Source organism: Mytilus californianus, unplaced genomic scaffold (assembly GCF_021869535.1).
Source record: "Mytilus californianus isolate M0D057914Y unplaced genomic scaffold, xbMytCali1.0.p SCAF_10, whole genome shotgun sequence".
Classification (NCBI taxonomy): Eukaryota; Metazoa; Mollusca; class Bivalvia; order Mytilida; family Mytilidae; genus Mytilus; species Mytilus californianus.
This window is the reverse complement of record NW_026262582.1, coordinates 69432708-69450912: the sequence shown is the minus strand read 5'-3', so window position 1 is coordinate 69450912 and position 18205 is coordinate 69432708. Positions and strand designations below refer to the sequence as shown.

Here is an 18205-nt window from a genome sequence, read left to right as displayed (position 1 = left end):
AGACAGGAGCCTGTTGTTCAGTGGTTGTCGTTTGTTGGTGTGGTTCATAAGTGTTTCTCGTTTTTTGTATAGATAAGACCGTTGGTTTTCCTGTTTGAATTGATTTACACTTGTCATTTTGGGGCCCTTTATACCTTGCTGTTTGGTGTGAGCCAAGGCTCTGTGTTAAAGGCCGTACTTTGACCTATAAATGTTTACTTTTTACACATTGTGACTTGGATGGAGAGTTGTTTCATTGGCACTAATACCACATCTTCTTATTTATACATATAGAAAATACAATAGTTGTAAAATGAATCCCCCAAAAGACACAATACTCAGTAATACTTGGTCGAATTTCCATGATCTCGGACTTTGAAAATCAACTTTGAAGAAGTTGTGTACCTAAGATGTTCCCGTTTATGAAATGTCAAATTGTAAGAACTAATTGTTTTATTTAGAATATATGGAAGAAAAACAAGTTTCTATTTACAGTAGCTAAATACCGTATAGCGGGTTATTTTCGCGGGTGTAAAATTTCGCGATTTTCATTAAATAAGGTATACGAAATATTTTGGCGGTTCTTATTTTGGCGGATTCAAAACTTTTATCAATACCTTTGCATGTACACTTTGGAATTAGCGGAATTTATTTTGGCGATTTTGTTCTATCCGCGAAAATAAGAGAAAATTTACACCCCGCGAAAATAACCCGCGATACGGTATTGATCGTCTTGATATAACAATGAAAGCAAATACAATGAAGATGTACACTCTTTAAGGTGGTACCTAACACTACAGGGAGATAACTCTGTAAAAATCAACTAAACGTTTTAATCACGTTGTATTGTTAAGGAAATATTAAGCTTCTCAATGATCAAAATTAGTGTTTGTCAAACTGCTATATAACCAGTGAAATTTTTCTGATAAAGTGGTTGGTTCAAATTATTTGAAATTTTTATATTTTTGTCAAAGGGTCAAAGTAAACATTTTGTCAAAATTTTAGGAAAATTAAACGAGCCAAATTAATATTAGTCAAGGTGTTGGGTACCACCTTAATATATTATCAGAATATTTTCGATTCTGTAATGGCGAACTGTGAAAATCTCTAAAAAAGCAAATTACTGTTTATTACAGTTAGCTATAAAGTACTCCTCAGAAAACGTTTTAACGATGACAAGGGACGATGATTACGAGACAGCCAGAGTGGATGCGGATTCACCAGATGATGCCAGCTTTCTCGTCATTACAGGAGAAAGTTACAGTTATTCTATGTTTTTTGAAGAGGAGGTTCCGAATGAATTCGGTATACTAATGGTCGGATTGTCAAAGTAAGTTTCGAAAGAAATTAATATAAAATGAAAAAATTCTCAAAGAACGTTCAGAAAGAATTTAACATAAAAATAGGCGAATTGTCAACGTAACTTGTAAAAAGAAGGATATAAAAAATGATCGGATTGTCAAAAAAGGTTCCGAAAGAAATTAATTTAAAAATTATTGGGATATCAAAGTAATTTCACAGTAGACGTCATACAAACAACCATCGATAAACGAATAAAAATAAATTACAAATTCGAAAGAAGTTTATATAAAATGATCGGATTGTCAAAGCAAGTTTCACTACATGAAAAAGTACTGTTGTTTAATTATTTGTGCCGTTAGGTGTCAATCTATTGACTTTCTAATTATATGTTCGACTATACAACTGAGGAAGGTTTTCAAGTGGGATACCGTATATGTATTAAGTAATTAAACCAAAGTAGAAAGTTTTCCTATTGTTCATTTGGTTCTATTCTTAATCTTTCGCGAAAATGTCTTTTGTCCAATGATATGAAACTTTTGTTTTTGATGATATTTCTTTTGGCAAAGTTATGACAAAGCTAACTCGTTCTTTTAATGTTATTTACCCAGATTGACTCACAATGACGCTCACGTGCATGATTGCTGATTTGATTCTATATGATCATTCCAATTTTATATCAAATTTATTCGTCATCTCTAAATCAACAGAGTTTGATAGTATGTAAACATAGTTTGTTTAAAATCTGCTCAAATATCACATGTAGCAAAATGCCAACTTTTACAAACACTTGATATAACATGTTGATGTTTTATAAAGCATATTTCAATTCTGTTCACTTTTCCTCATTCGTGACATATTATACAACTATAGGCTGATGTATCTGTCAAAATATATTATAAAAAATCTATTTATAGTTGATATAACAATCAGAAGTCAAACCAATGACAACTATAACCAAACAACATGTATAGGGCAAAATGCAGTTTTCAGCAATACCATACATAAGCTCTTTGCTTAATGACCTTTTGGATCAATCTTTATACAGTATATGTCCTTTCACATGCTTTGTCTCATCTTTCAGATCACAAGGTGTACGGTTAGGATTGTGTATCCCATCTGATGCTACTTTTAGAGTTTCTGGAGGAATGGTGAAATGGGCAGCCGTAGAGTCACTAAGCGACGTTGATGCGATCGGAAACTACTTTTACGATTCCGATACTGGGTTTGTGTTGTTAATGCTGTTATGTTATTCTAAAGTGTGTAGTGCCAAATTATTTGTCCATGTTATGTAAATGGCCAACACTTATCGTTTACATTTTTATAAGCATAACACATCAAGCAAATTCCTCTAGGAATAAAACCACTAGCTCACATCCCCATTGCTTTCTATGTAAAAATTAAAACCACACGTTATAGATTTCATGCGTTAGAAATTCTGCAATTTAAAGCATTATTGGCTACTTTGTCTTGAAGTTCAACTAAAGTGGCAGTCATTTCATGTCAAAACTGTACCTTATCCTGACTTGTGCTGGCAAATTCAACATACCTTTAATTGCATATTAGAGCGCACTGGTTCATGGAAGTTTGATAGTAAACAGATAAGTAGAACTGAACAACAGGACAAATGTGTCCTCCAATGATATTCTCATATATAAATATTTATTAATCAACAGATACTTTTAACAAGGGTTCAACAGTGATCCAAAGTATCTAAGCTTTCATTTCATACCAAAATAAACTAAATATATACTGATTGACAAAGATACAGCTCTGCGCAGGAACTATTTTGTTTAAAATTTATACTACTTTCTTGTATGTTTTTTTCCTGACCGGCCCCGAATTAGTCGTTCTATACCTCTAAGGGCATGGAAATGACACCAAGGATATATGATGATTTAGCAGGTTGAAATGTAGTTACACAATGTAAGAATTTAAAATTTACTGCTGGGTGACCGCCAGTCCACGACATGATTTCTTACGTAACTACTTCGTTAATAAACTTACATTTTTTTGTTTGTGTAATTAAGGTTCCAAGTCCCTCAGGTAAATTGGTATCAAGTGAATTTGGCTATTAAGGTCCCCTAAAGTGTTCTGTATTTGTGTTGACATTTTTTTTTGTAAATAGGTACCTTGCCGTATTCCTGTCTGACCTGAACGATTTTGAACCAGGAGAAGTAGGTCAATGTGTTGGAGAGGGTGAAACGTGCAAAAAAGTAATGATACGAATTGAAAATGGCGATTTAACTGAGACTGACTGTCTTAGTGCTGCACATGAAAAATTTAACCTTTCTTCTAATTTAGTAAGTTTATTCTTCAAATTAAACTATGCTTATATACCGATATGAAGTTTTTTTTCTTCTCAGTACGGTTGCCTTTTCTACTGAAGAAGCAACTAAGGCGATGCAAAGTTTCTATGAAATGTGATTCAATGAATACAATAAGGACTTATGTATTTGTATATGTAGAATTGTTATTTACCCTGAATGAAATAACAACTATTATCGCTATTTTACGGAAATTTTCCTTTGATCTTACTGACTTTTAATTTCCTTTCTCAGCACAGTAGAGTGATATGAAAAATTATCGCTAGTAACTAAGGAGCACGTGCCTTAGTCAATGTAAACATCAACGTCATCATAGGCAAAGAAGCAATAAACATATTATCATTGGTCATCTCAACTCGATTGCTTTTCTCACTTTCGACGTACCGGCTCAAACGAGAAAATCAATCTCGCTGAGATGACCAACGATAATCTATAAATATAGTTTGTTAAAATATTTTATTAATTCGATTTTGCAAATACTTATATATATATATAATCCTTCAAACATAAATATCAGTGGTTTTAAAATGTTATTCAACATTCATTGTACACTTTCTGTCAAATGTCATGCTAAGAACATTTTTCTGCTCTATTTTTATGCCCCTTTCATGGGCATTATGTTTTCTGGTCTGTGCGTCCGTTCGTCTGTTCGTTCGTTTGTTCGTCCGTCCGTTCGTTCGTCCGTTCGTCCGTCCGTCTGTCCCGCTTCAGATTAAAGTTTTTGGTCAAGGTAGTTTTTGATGAAGTTGAAGTTCAATCAACTTGAAACTTTGTACACATGTTTCCTATGATATGATCTTTCTAATTTTAATGCCAAATTAGAGTTTTGACCCCAATTTCACGGTCCACTGAACATGATAGTGCGATTGGGGCATCCGTGTACTATGGACACTGTACTATGGACACATTCTTGTTTTAAACTAAACTCAGTGTATATTCTTAAAACAAGGAGGTAATATTTCAATGCAGATAATATTGAAGTTTTCCATAAATTTTCCAAAATTATGATTCAATTGGTACAAAGCATATCAGTTTTAGGAAATGGGGGATTAAATATGTGTATTAAAATGGAGGCATAATATTTTCAAGAGTTTATCAATAGTTAAATGAATAACAATAATGACATTTACTGTTGATTAAGAAGCACGTTAAAAAGTGTTAGCAGGCGACATTTTCGTTTAATAGAAAGAAGGATTCAGTGCAATGTTTTACAATGCAATAACATGAACGGTACCAGTTTTACTTAAGCAGATGCGTATTTCGACAAATTATGTATATTTATTACGAGGCAAAATTTTTGAGAAGCCAAAACCTAAAACAAACCTTGCTATAGAATTTTATGCCTTCGTTTTGCTATGCTGATTGTTGTCGTATGATAACACAAGCGTTACGAATATATCTAATTTGATTGTTATTTTGCGTATTTTTCGCGGATGTGAATAAATTGTCTTTATGTCGAGCAATATCTGTGTGTATTTAAGGTATATCAGCATAATGTTCATTGAAAAGACATATTATTAGTATCTCTCGTGCTGATAAATATCCAGCGTCCAAAATGTATTATTATTTGATTGATATATAAGTTACGTATCTGATTATATTTTACTTCTTTCAGTCCGTGTCCAGAAGGAAACTTACAACACTACTTGAACTATTAAGTGAAAGACTTCATCACGGGAGAAGACAAAAACGGGCCGTTGACACTGTTGGAGAGATTGATACCAGAGAACTTCCTGCTACTTCTAATGAACCACCTGCGGTAAGAAATTTTCAAATAAGAAATATTTTGGTAGGACAATGAACAGCTGGTTCCAAATTCCAAAATCTCACGATTGATAGGATTACCAAGGGGATAAGTAAAATGTATTAATGGTTTTCTTGTACAAACTTATTTCATTTTCACTTTTTAACCTTTTTTATTCGAGCGTATCGGATGAAAATTTTGTAGACACATAGCGCGTCAAGAGTACAAAATTTGTAGCCTGGTATCTATAACGAGTTTATTTACAAACTGTGGCTGTTTTGGTATCGGTTTGATATACATACTTCTTATTAGTAATGCGTTGATTTAAGGTGGTACCTAACACTACAGGGAGATAACTCTGTAAATTCAGCTAAACGTTTTAATCACGTTGTATTGTTAAGGAACTATTAAGGGTTCTCAATGATCAAAATTAGTGTTTTTCAAACTGCTATATATCCAATCAATTTTTTCCGAGAAGTAATTGGTTCAAGTTTTTTGAAATTTTGAAATTTTTTTGCAAAGTAAATATTTTGTCAAAATTTTATGAAAATTAAACGAGCCAAATTAATTTTAGTCAAGGTATTGGGTACCACCTTAAACTGTCCGGTTGACTATTTATTTTATTATTGGCTAGTTTGATACCATTATTTTCATTAGATAAAAGTTCAATCATATGTAGTCAATATTTCTGGAATTGCAATTCTGAGAAACATGAGATAGAACACAGATACTACAGATCGTTTACAAACCAAAAAAAAAAAAACAGATAAAGTTGTCTCTGTATATCAACGTTAAGTCATTAGAGAAATATAATGCACCACTAAAATCCATGCAATACGACATGTCTGCATCACCAAATCGCTTGCAATACGATATGTCTGCATCACCGAAACTTGTGCAATATGATATTTCTGTACACCAAATCGCTTACAATACGATATATCTGCAACACCAAATCTCTTGCAATACGATATGTCTGCATCACATAATCTCATGCATTTCGATATGGCTCCAGTTTCGAAATTGTGAATATAAAAAACGTTCAAGAAGCTTTGTTTTTAAAATTTATAACTTATCTGAGGGGAGAAATACCAAATCACACTCGATGTAATGATACATTCATTGTTAAAAAAAAATATATATATGTATCTATCACAGCTGTATTATGATACAATTTCAATAATTTTATTTAAACGTACATTACTACGGGTTTCACAAGAATTGAACTTAGATGGCTAAACATAAAGTGTAGCTAGCTTAGCAACATAAGTTCTCTATCATTAATCGAGTTTCACTCGTTTTACAGTCAAATTTTTCATTTTATAAAAACAAGAAGACTTGGTATGAGTGCCAAAGAGAAAAATCTCTACCAAAGTCACCAACTGGCTTTCAACAATTTTTACTCATTTAAATATTACTTAATTATTTTGAATAAAGATTTGATGAAATATAGTGTCCTACTAATTGTCACTAAACGAGATACTCTCAGATGAGTTAGTTTCTTTCAAATATGATAGTTATTTTTATTTAAACATTTTTACATTTCTTTTCAGAATTGGGGAGCAGGGTCAACCAGAGGATAAGAAAAGACAGTGTTTTAGCATATGAATTCCAAATGAATAAAATCATACAAAAACATATCTGTTTCGTAGTATTGATACAATGTTTTTTATTCATACGACTTCTTCTGTTGACTTATATATGAAGCTCTATTCCGAAGCATTTGCGATATACAATGAAACTTGTCTAAACCGAGTCTTGCATTAACCAAAACCAAACATGTTCTTTAGACCAGTCATATCAAAAAGTATGCGTTGAGAACCTGACGAAACCTTACATCTGCCAAACCGAACAAAATCTAAAGTCCCGAAGAGGTTCGTGTTAGACAATTTATAGGCACTGTACTGCATCAAACCTCTTTCAAAATTATTTACATCAATTCTGTCAGCAATCAAAGCCAGGCTTCAAAGTTATTGTGAAACTGCCTATTCTAGAGGTGGCATGAATCAGATGTGGATACATAAAAATTCCAAAGATCTATAAGAGTACATACAATCCAAGACTCTTTCATCTTGCAATAGTATTAAAAATTTGACTTGTCTACACTTTACAGAAGTATTCCCCATTCCAAAATAAAAGACAAATTGAAAGAGTTGGTATTGATTTGTTTCATAAAAAAAAGGCCAACGTAGAAGGATCTTGTCTTAGAGAGGGATAAATCCTACTTTGTAAAGAATCACTCTGATTCAAACAAAAAATTCTCTGAAACTGACATTTTCAAGATGCTTGATTTCTTGATTGACAACATATTTGTTACGTTTGGATGACGTGTTTTTTAACAAACCATCGGCATTCACATGGGAACCAATTGTGCCCCCTTTCTTTCCGACTTGTTCCTTTATTCTTATGAGGCTAACTTCATACAGGAACTTCTTAGGAAAAAAGTAAAGAAGTAAGCAATATCCTTTAACTTTACTTTCCGCTATATAGATGATGTTTACTCGCTAAATAATTCAAAACTTGGTGACTATGTTGAACGCATATATCCCATCGAACTAGGGATAAAGGACGCAACAGATACATTTAATTCTGCCTCATATCTTGACACACACCTAGAAATTGACAATGAGGGTCGGTTAAAAACAAACATTTACGACAAAAGAGATGATTTCAGCTTCCCAATTGTGAACTTTTCATTTCTATGTAGCAACATTCCAGCAGCGCCTGCATACGGAGTATATATCTTGACACCAATTTCCCAGTCTTGTATTTCCTGTCATGATTTCCTTGATAGAGGGTTGCTGCTCACAAGGAAGCTATTAATCCAAGAGTTCCAAATGGTAAAGTAGAAATCATCCCTTCGGTAATTCTACGGACGCCATCAAGAGTTGGTTGACTGTTATGGAGTATGTGTTTCACATATGATATCGGATATGTTCCTTACGTCGTAAATAAAATCCCGTTCTGTAATCACGAATGTGACCTACCGAATTAGACTATTTACCGAGTTTGTAATAACACGAGCAACACGGCGGGTGCCACATGTGGAGCAATATCTGCCTACCCTCCCGGAGCAACTAATACCCCCACACCCAGGTTTTGGTGGGGTTCATGTTGCTTAGTCTTTTGTTTTCTATGTTGTGTCAAGTGTATTATTTTTTGTCTGTTTGTCTCTTTCTTTTTTAGCCATGGCGTTGTCAGTTTATTATACCCCTCGCAATTTATTGCGTCCGGTATAATGTTTTTGACGTGTCCGTCTGTCTGTATGTTCGTCCGTCCGTCCGTCAGTCCTGTTCTTGTTTATCAAAACTCCTCTGAAACCACTTAACAGAATTTCCTGAAACGTTGTAGATAATAAGGACATATTATGTGGATGTGCATATCGACAGGAAATTATGATTCAATTTTTTTTCTAGGAGTTACGCCCCTTTGAACTGATTTGCCTCAATATACTACTGCAACAGTTTGTCATCGCAACTCCTCTGAAACCACACAACAGAATCGCATGAAACGTTGTAGATAATAAGGACATAATATGTTAATGTGCATATTCACAAGAAAATTTTGATCAGTTGACTTTTGTAGAGTAATGAGTCTTAAAACTTAGGAATCTAGTGCGATTGTGTTTGTTCAGTGACAATGTGAGGGCGTGGGGCATTTTAGCGTGCTCACATAGGTTCTTTAATTTTCAATCTATGAGTTTGAATGTCCCTCTAGTATCTTTCGGCCCTCTTTGAGAACCTTATATCTGCCAAACCGAACAAAATCTAAAGTCCCGAAGAGGTTCGTGTTAGACAAGTTTAGACAGTCAACCAACTCTTGCTATATCGAATGATTGACTTTACGGGACGGTACAGACTAAATTGTTGTAGCAATATTGATGAAAACATATCCCTAGTAATGATAATAATAACATGTATGAGCAGGGAGGCAACAGATACCAAAGGGATGTTTAAACTAATAAGTCGAAAACAAACTGACAACGCCTTGGCTTGAAAAGACGAAAAAAGATTAAAAGACAAATAACGGTACACTAAACACAATAAAGACTGAGCAACGCAAACCCAACGAAAAACATATTTACCCTGAATTATTTCAAACTTAGGATTAATTCCGAAAGGTATCTCTCGCATTAGTTTTGTTTTAAGATAAAGAGGTTTCTAACTAAAAACAACAACAAAAAAGCGTCCATCAGCGACAAGAAGACTAATTAAGCGACAAGAAAAATTTCTTTTAATTATTTCAATTAGATAAATATAAAAAATGCATTACAGTTTATTTGTAAGATATACGTTTACTATAAATTTGTCTTCTTAATATCGATAATTTATTTTTATTGTTGCTACTTTTTTTCTTGAGACTGATTAGTGAGACGGGAAAAAGAATGATAATTTTGCCATTCGATTGAAGTACGATACTAACAATGCAAAATAACAGAACCGTTTTTAAATTGAATGATATCAAAATACATCTGCATATGAAACGTATTGTAACGTATGTAACAAGACTAAATACCAAAAAGGTATAAACGGTCTAAGGATGAATGAAGAAAAGAATGAGACGCATACAACAATAAGACGGCAACCTAACGATACACAGAAGCCAGCATATGGTTTTCAACAATATAAAAGGCTAGTTAAAAAGAACTTTATGAAGGACTATGCCTTTACTTGTTACCTTTTTAATTAGAGTTCTGTAAAAATATATTATATGTATGATACAACAGTATTGAGTGTTTGGTCTCATCAGTGATTCACAACAGCAAGAAATAAATTTGAATCAGACAGATGTAACTGTCACTTATTTATGGTGGTACCACATCTTCAGCTGACGAAAAGTATTCACTTACCAGATCATCTAGGTAAAAGTTTTGTGATATTTTCGTTCCCAAACTTGTAGTTTTCTTCGTTTAGTTTGATGATTTTTGTTATCGTCTTTTCTTGGCTGAAACATATCTGTGTATTCATTGACAGTCAACATTACCTTCGAGACTAACAAGCAATATGAATTCAGTGCTTGTTTATGTGAATAACCATTTATAAGTTAAAGTGCACCAATGAGTTTCTCTAGCTAACATTAATCAAAAGTGCTTAAGCCTAATCATTTGAAAACCGGGTTGTGTAAATGCGTTGAAACTTTAAAAGGAACACGAAAAGCATAGCGTAATGAATTTTAAAAATAGATATGTAAGTCTTTTTAAAACAAACAAAGTTTAAAAAAAGCAATACGTGAACCTAAGATCGCTGGTCACCAAAAGATTGTTGCTGAATTTTTGTTTGCTTTTGAACTGAAATAATTGACTGTGAATAAAAGAAGATAATGATGATGTTAAACTACCTTTTTTAAAATTATGTAATTATGTCTACATTCTTGCCAAGTCAGTTGAAAGCAATGCTGGATAGTTGTGAATATAAAAGTGTATTTATCCAGCTACTATTTGAATATATATTTTAAAGCTCGTCTATTTTATTTATTACTTGGGAATATACATAATTTTTTCATAAACCTTTTGCAAATCCAAGTTTCTACAAACCAGATGTCTAATGCAAATTGCACAAACCAATAGCAATATCAATTTAACCACTCAGTTTGCTTTATAATCTGGATGTATTTATTTTATCTGTCATATCTTTATTTTATGTTTCCTGCATGGATGCCTTCAAATTCTCAACTCATTATTGAAGCTATATGAACTCATGGTAGATGTTGTATAGATGAATTTATTTAAAGTCCAATTTCTATTTGAAGTGAAACCCTGTGGCATGCAACTTATAAGAAGGTCTCGTATATTTTTCCTAAGAGTAACACACCAGCTTCATTGGGCCCGCTTATATAGAGACTTATTTTATTCCCATTAAAACATATCAAATTTTAAGGATTTCTTGATTTTACTTTAACCAATCCCAATATTCTACAGAGAAACTTGGTTTTGAAGAATATCTTATTTATGAAGTTTCATGAATACCTGAACATACTCTCAAAAGAAACAATTTATATAAAAGATATGTAGATATAAATGATACCAGGATTAAAATGTTGTACGCCAGACGCGCGTTAAGTCTACAAAGAATCATCAGTGACTCTCGATTAAAAAAAATTAAAAAGGCAAAGTTAAGTAATCTATTCCTTGGGTATAAAATCCTTGGCATTTCGAAATTGTCACAGTTAATAATAGGACAGTGACTCAAAAGAGAAAACAAAAGAGAAACAGCTAGAGGTCAGAATACCGTAAGTAACATATATATTACATGATGACCGTGCTTGAAAGTCACATGTCAATCTCTTACTGCCGTGTCTTGAATTAAATTAAAAAAAGCGAAAATTCTCATTCACGAGTGAAATTAATTTTTATGCATGCACGTGGTATTTTTGTCCAAGAAATAGTGAATAGAAAGCATACGCACTGATACTCTGGATAAGAATACGCATTTTCGTCATCGCATATATTAATATAATAGTTGAATTCGGGTGTCAAACTACCTACCTCAAGTGTTTTGACTTCGGATTCATTGACATTTTATCCGGAATTTTTGTGATAGTGGGCGTGTGAACAGGATGATGTATAATGTGAATGAATCAAGACGTGTATGATAGCTGGTCAACACAATGAATACAATTTTCAAATCTGTACCATAGTACAAATATTTAGATGCTATAAGTAGCAAATGCTCAAGTGATTTTTTTAGTGATATTTCTAAGTAATTTGAAGTAACATTCCACTAGTTCAGAGTCTTACTGATATAAAACAGCAATAAATACAAGATAATCTGAGATAACATTTTTCTATCCATGTTTAAAGATTTAAAAAATTTCAGTCAAATTATCTAACCTTAAATATTCCCCACAAAAAGCGTCAACCATGAATATTTTCAAAAATAAATAATATTTGGCTTACTTTTTATTTCCAAAATTACTTAACTGGTTTAATAGAAATAAAAATATACCTTTAGATAAGATGTGTAGCATAGAAAAATACAATTTTGCAAAAAATATAAAATATCATAAATTTTGTAAATCTTTTGTAAATTATCTCCCTTTCGTCAAAATCATTTTTTTTCTAAATGAATGATTAATTGCAAGGCAAATCATCAAGAATTAAATAGAAATGAACATAGTTTTATTATGGAAAGAATACACTGGTATAAAACTTTAAAATTATAACACATTTTCTGTCATTTTTGCAAAAAGACTTGGCTCTGGATACCTTTTTTTTCTGTATTAAGCTGTTTTTCGTTTTAAACCTCACTGCTCTTCTGTAAATCTCACTGACTGCTCTTCTTTACACCTCACTGCTCTTCTATAAATCTCACAGACTGCTCTTCTATAAACCTCACTGCTCTTCTATAAATCTCCACTGCTCTTCTATAAACCTCACTGCTCTTCTAAACCTGCAAAAACATATATATTAATAAAACTTAATTTATTGGATTCAAGAATTTTTTATATCAATTATAATCATATTCAATGTTAACATGTTCTTTAATACACAAATTAAAATGACAGAGACAAAGCTGCAACTACAATAGCTTTAAAAGATGATTTATGAGTACAAAGTTAAAATATATTAAAATTTACATGCTACTATTTTTTAAACAACCGAAAGTATTGTTCTTCCTTTATATATTAAAATATTTATCCAAAAAATCTTGCGAAGAATGTCATTGTTATCTGTATATTTACATGTCTGCTTTTACTATCATATTACTGCAAGAAGATTCTGTGCATTCAACAGAATTAACAAAAAGCAACAAAAACAAACAAAAGCAGCAATAAAAAAAATTGTAACATAACAATAAATACAATGGTATATTTCTAGAGAGACCTTTACTATTAGTAGTACGAGTATATTAACAGACCATAATTTATCATAATTTATTTTAGAATTTATGGTGTCGCTAGATATAATCAAGTGTATTAATGATCTAGGATATATTTCTTGTACTTTCAATCTGAATATAGTTAAAATTATCAAGTTTTCTAATAAATTCATTAATTTGCAAAAGAGGTCTTTTACTGTTTATAGAATGTTTAATATTTTAGCACATAAAAAAAATTCTTACACTGATATCTCTATCATGCCACGACATTTTTTGTTAATGACCTAACCATTCTGTTTAAGAAACATTAAAGTTGAGAATGGAAATTGGGAATGCGACAAAGAGACAACAACCCGAGGACACAGCGAGAAAATCCCACACTCAGAGGCGGGCTTTAGCTGGACCTTAACATATCAGTGAAAATGGATGTAGCAACTCTGAAACATAGATGAACTAAAAATAAAAAAAACATACAAGTCTTACTGAGGCCAGAGGCTCCAGACTTGGAACCAAAGAACAACCAAAGAACAAACTAACATTTGAACAAATCAACAATGTATTCTTTGCTTCTCCCATTGTTTAATACATCTAACATATTACTGTTATCATTTTTAAGTTCTATGCATTCTTATTCTTTATGTTTGAAATCTGTCTTTATATCTTTTATTTCATTACACATTTCAACATACTTTGTTTTCAATGACTTAAGTCTTTCAACAGATTCCCTTAAGCTGTTACATTCCTTAATGAGACTGTCTTTCACAACAGACAGCTTTGAACATTCATTCTTAAATTTTTTTATTGTTTTCAGATTTATTCAAAGCACGATCGAGTTTTCTTTTTAATAAAATTCGCTCTTTTCTGACATTCAAATATTTTTCTTTCACTATTTCCACTTTATTTTTTTCATTTTCAAGAAATTCATTTTCTTCCTTAAGTTCCTTAAATACTGATTGTTGTGATGTTTGTACAATTCTCTTGAATTTTGCACTCTGGGTATTTGACAAACTCTGAACCGGTATGTAGAATTGTTCATTATTGAATGTTTTTAGTCCCTTTCCTCCTTTTTTTTTTACATGCTAGAATTTTATACAATTTTGCTCGTAAAGTTGGTAAATTTATGATGGTAAATTCGATTTCACAAATTTTCGACAATATTTCGGCTACTCTACATTCTGGTTGAATTGTTTTTTCACTTTTTTCAGATTTAGCATATATAAAAAGTTCAATAACTAAACCATTTTTAATCATAAATTGTGGTATATTTTGGACAAGTTGTTCTTCATTTCCAGGTTCTAATGTTTTAAAATTTATATTAAGGCTGTCAGCAAATGGTCCTAATGAAGACATATTTCTACAAGTACATGTATATATATTTAAATTAAAATTATTACTGTTTATTAATTTTCTTCTTGAAACTATCAATCTGACCACTGAGCACTTTCATTTCGGCTTTCATTTTGTCTTGCCATATTTGCTGTTTTTTTAAATCTTTGTTTTTTTCTTCCAAATCTTTGTTTTTTCCTTCCAACTCTTTGAGTTTTTCTTCCAACCCTTTGTTTTTTCTGTCTAAATCTTTATTTCTTACCCTTAGCTGCTTGTTTTCAGATCTCAATTCAATATTTTCTTTCCTCAGTTCTTCATTTTTCTGTATGTAACGTAAGGCAAATGGATCTTTTACCTGGATAAAGAAATAATAAATTTCCACTTGAAAACTAATAGTTGTTTGTTTGTAGGATTATTAATGATTGTTTTGCATAATTTTCTATTTTGAGTAAAGGTGGCAGCCATGTTTGATAGCTGTTGTCGTCTTCAAACACAATACTGAAAGAAGATCAAATATGTATCATTTTTCCAAAGTTTTTGTTTTCCTCAGTTGGTTGACCGTTATGGAATACCTGTTTAACATACAACGACGGATATGTTCTAATTGTCGCAACAACATTCCTGTCCCTTTCCCCTGACTTTGACCTAGCAAATTAGACTTACAATGTATAACTGGGGTTGTACTTACATGATCAACAAGACGGGTGTCACATGTTGAGCAGGATCTGTTTACCCTTCTGGGGCACCTGAGATCGCACCCAGTTTTTGGTGGGGTTTGTGATATTCAGTCTTGTCTTGTGTTTTGTGTACTATTGTTTGTGTTTTGGTCTTATTTTTAGCGATGCCAGGAGTTGTGAAACATCATTGAAAGTGAGAATCATAGCATGGCGTTGTCAGTTTACTTTTGACTTATGTTTGAATGACCCTCTGGTATCTTTTCCCTCTCTTTAAATGAATATAACCCTCAAACTTCTTAAAATAACATGAAGACATGTCATTTTTTACATAATTGTACTTGACTCTAGTCTTTTACGTGTTTGTATAAAAATTAATAACAGACTCTAAACATACTATTTTCACTTCTGGTTTTTCCCGTCTAACAATGATGGTCTTAAATCTTTTTTTCTCCGGTGTATTGAACACAAACTCTTGATCAGAACTACTTGGTTCACACTGAGAAAAAAATATATATATATACATGAATCTCATAACAAAAGCAGATACATCAAAATATGCTATTAAATTAAAATCATAGTGCTAGCATAGCATTAGTATAGTAAAATACTCAATATCTGGGGATATCCTTACACGTACATGCAACCATATATACCTTATTGTAGATTTGATTTTGTCTAGCTGATAAAAATTAATATACTGCTGCACTTGTTCAGTATGGTGGAAAAAAACTGTCCGTAATATAACAGTTATAAAATACATGTAACACATTTATCCCTTGAAAAATAGTGCTGCAAGTGTGTCAATTAAATGAAAGCTACAATGTATGGTACAAATTGTAAACATGTATTTTAACAAGACAAAATTGACTTATTTAAAAAAAAAATACTTTGCAAACAGTATATATATATATATATCTTATAAGTACCTCCACTTGGTTTCTTTTCAATTCTTTTGACATTGATGATGACATCTAATGATTCCATAAATTCTGATAATGATAAACAAATTGTGTAAAATGTATAGAATATATTATGATAATGACACAATAAAAAAATATGAATTCAAATATTTACTTATCTGAATCAATTTCTTATATACTTTATTGAAGAAGAAAGTTTAGGTTGAATTTATTTGTTATTTATTTATTATTCTAAAGACAACAATTAAATTACAAGTTGTGAACTTGAATTGTCTATACAGAGCTCTTCATAGACGATCCAAGTAGTCTTTTATGTTTTAGTATACTCAAAATGGGAAATTTATCAGAGACGATATTGACTATTGTTGAAAAGATTTCTCTTCCGACACAGTCTTTTTCATTAAATATAATTTCTCTTCTGACACAGTCTTTTTCATTAAATAATTTACATAGTCAAAACTTTAAATTTCATACTTTGACTTTGAGACAATGATGATTTATTGATGGCCAGTTGACTTTATAAACAGTCTGAGTTGTCTTTTTTGTAGACTGTCCAATTAGTCTAGCATTCGTCTATTTTTTGTCTACCCCCTTTTTATGTACCTTGCAACCCAGTCGACTATTGGACCTAGAGCACCTATCTGAAATCATTAGATGACTGAAAAACTATTTATCATCAATATTCATTACGATCTTCTAATTTTCTGGTTACTGCAAAATTGCTGTTGTGAAAAGTTTGCTGTATTTTCTGTGAATCGGAAAACCGGAAGTGAAGAAATCATGAACAGATAACTGTAGTTTGCATTTTTACCTTAGTTATTGAGGAACACCATAGCAAAGATTATCTCTATTTTTAAGCTAAGTACGGGAAATGTATGTATGTGCAATAGAATATATCAACTCAATATGAAATATGCTTCAAAATGAACCGAAGTAAAGGGGGACTATAGTTAATAAACAATATCCTTCATTTTTATTGCTTCAAACTGGGTACGTGTTTGGAATGTGGTAAATAATGAGCAGTGAGTTATTTCCCCTTTGCATTGAGCATTGCTACTATAAGGTTGAACTAATAAAAGAAAAAAAAATTGAAATTGTATAATAAACAAACATTCCTGCTAGTGAACTTTTCCGAAAATTTAGAATATAATATCAATTAACACAAACGTTGAGTATTTAGTGATGGACAATGTATTTATCAAATGAATCTCTTTTGAAAGTCTATCATTCGACTATATGAATATATTGCTATACAAAATATAAGAAGAGACTTATAAATCCATACTAAAACAATATAAAACAATTAACATTATAGTAGTTATTAATTTTGTTATTATAATTATTGTAAAATAATAATTACGTTTTTTGTGAGATACAAGGATTTCAAATGCGTGTGATTTGAAACGTATTTTCCATTCACGACCGTTTGAAATTTAGATATTTAGCTAACTTTGGTTACGCATCCGTGCTCATTAGTGCTCATACATTACATATAATTTTCATAAATGTAATAAAGGCAACAGTAGTATACCGATGTTCGAAACTCGTAAATCGATAGAGATAAAAACAAATCCGGGTTACAAACTAAAACTGAGGGAAACGCATCAAATATAAGAGGAGAACAACGACACAACTGACTTGGTACAGGACATTTTAAGAAAAAAATGGTGGGTTGAACCTGGTTTTGTGGAATGCCAAACCTCCCGCTTTTATGGCAACGTCAAACACAACACAAAAACGACAACATCACATGACAGGACCACAATACAAATAAATGGGAGAACATATAGGACAAAGAAACACACGAATAATAGCTAACAAAAGGTACTAGGCTTAAAATTCAATACGCCAGACGTGCGTCTCGTCCACACATGACCAACCAGTGACGCTCAGATGAAAAAAGTTTGAAAGCCAAAACAAGTACAAAGCTGAAGAGCACCGAAGACCAAAACTTCCAAAAAGTTGCGCCTAACACGGCCAGTGTTTTCTGCCTGGGACAAGAACATCCTTATTATTTAGAATAATTTATAATTTTGCAAACAGTAAATTTTATAAAATGACTATATAATAGATATACATGATAAAACCGAAGTGGGGACTAACTACAGAATAAAAA

The 18205-nt window shown here is 31.9% G+C and overlaps 1 protein-coding gene and 1 long non-coding RNA gene across 2 annotated transcripts in view; one reads left to right on the top strand and one right to left on the bottom strand.

Moving 5' to 3' along the window:
• Positions 1–18205, top strand: part of LOC127718417 (cell migration-inducing and hyaluronan-binding protein-like) — a 127098-nt gene that overhangs the window by 42386 nt on the left and 66507 nt on the right. Inside the window, exon 20 of the mRNA XM_052224433.1 lies at positions 1116–1309. Within this exon, the coding sequence (XP_052080393.1) occupies positions 1116–1309 (194 nt within the window). The remainder of the gene's footprint in view (positions 1–1115; positions 1310–18205) is intronic.
• Positions 15638–16762, bottom strand: LOC127718433 (uncharacterized). Its single transcript, XR_007989826.1, has 3 exons — positions 16693–16762; positions 16096–16158; positions 15638–15665 (listed from the first exon to the last, which is right to left on the bottom strand). It is a non-coding gene; the product is annotated as an uncharacterized LOC127718433 (long non-coding RNA).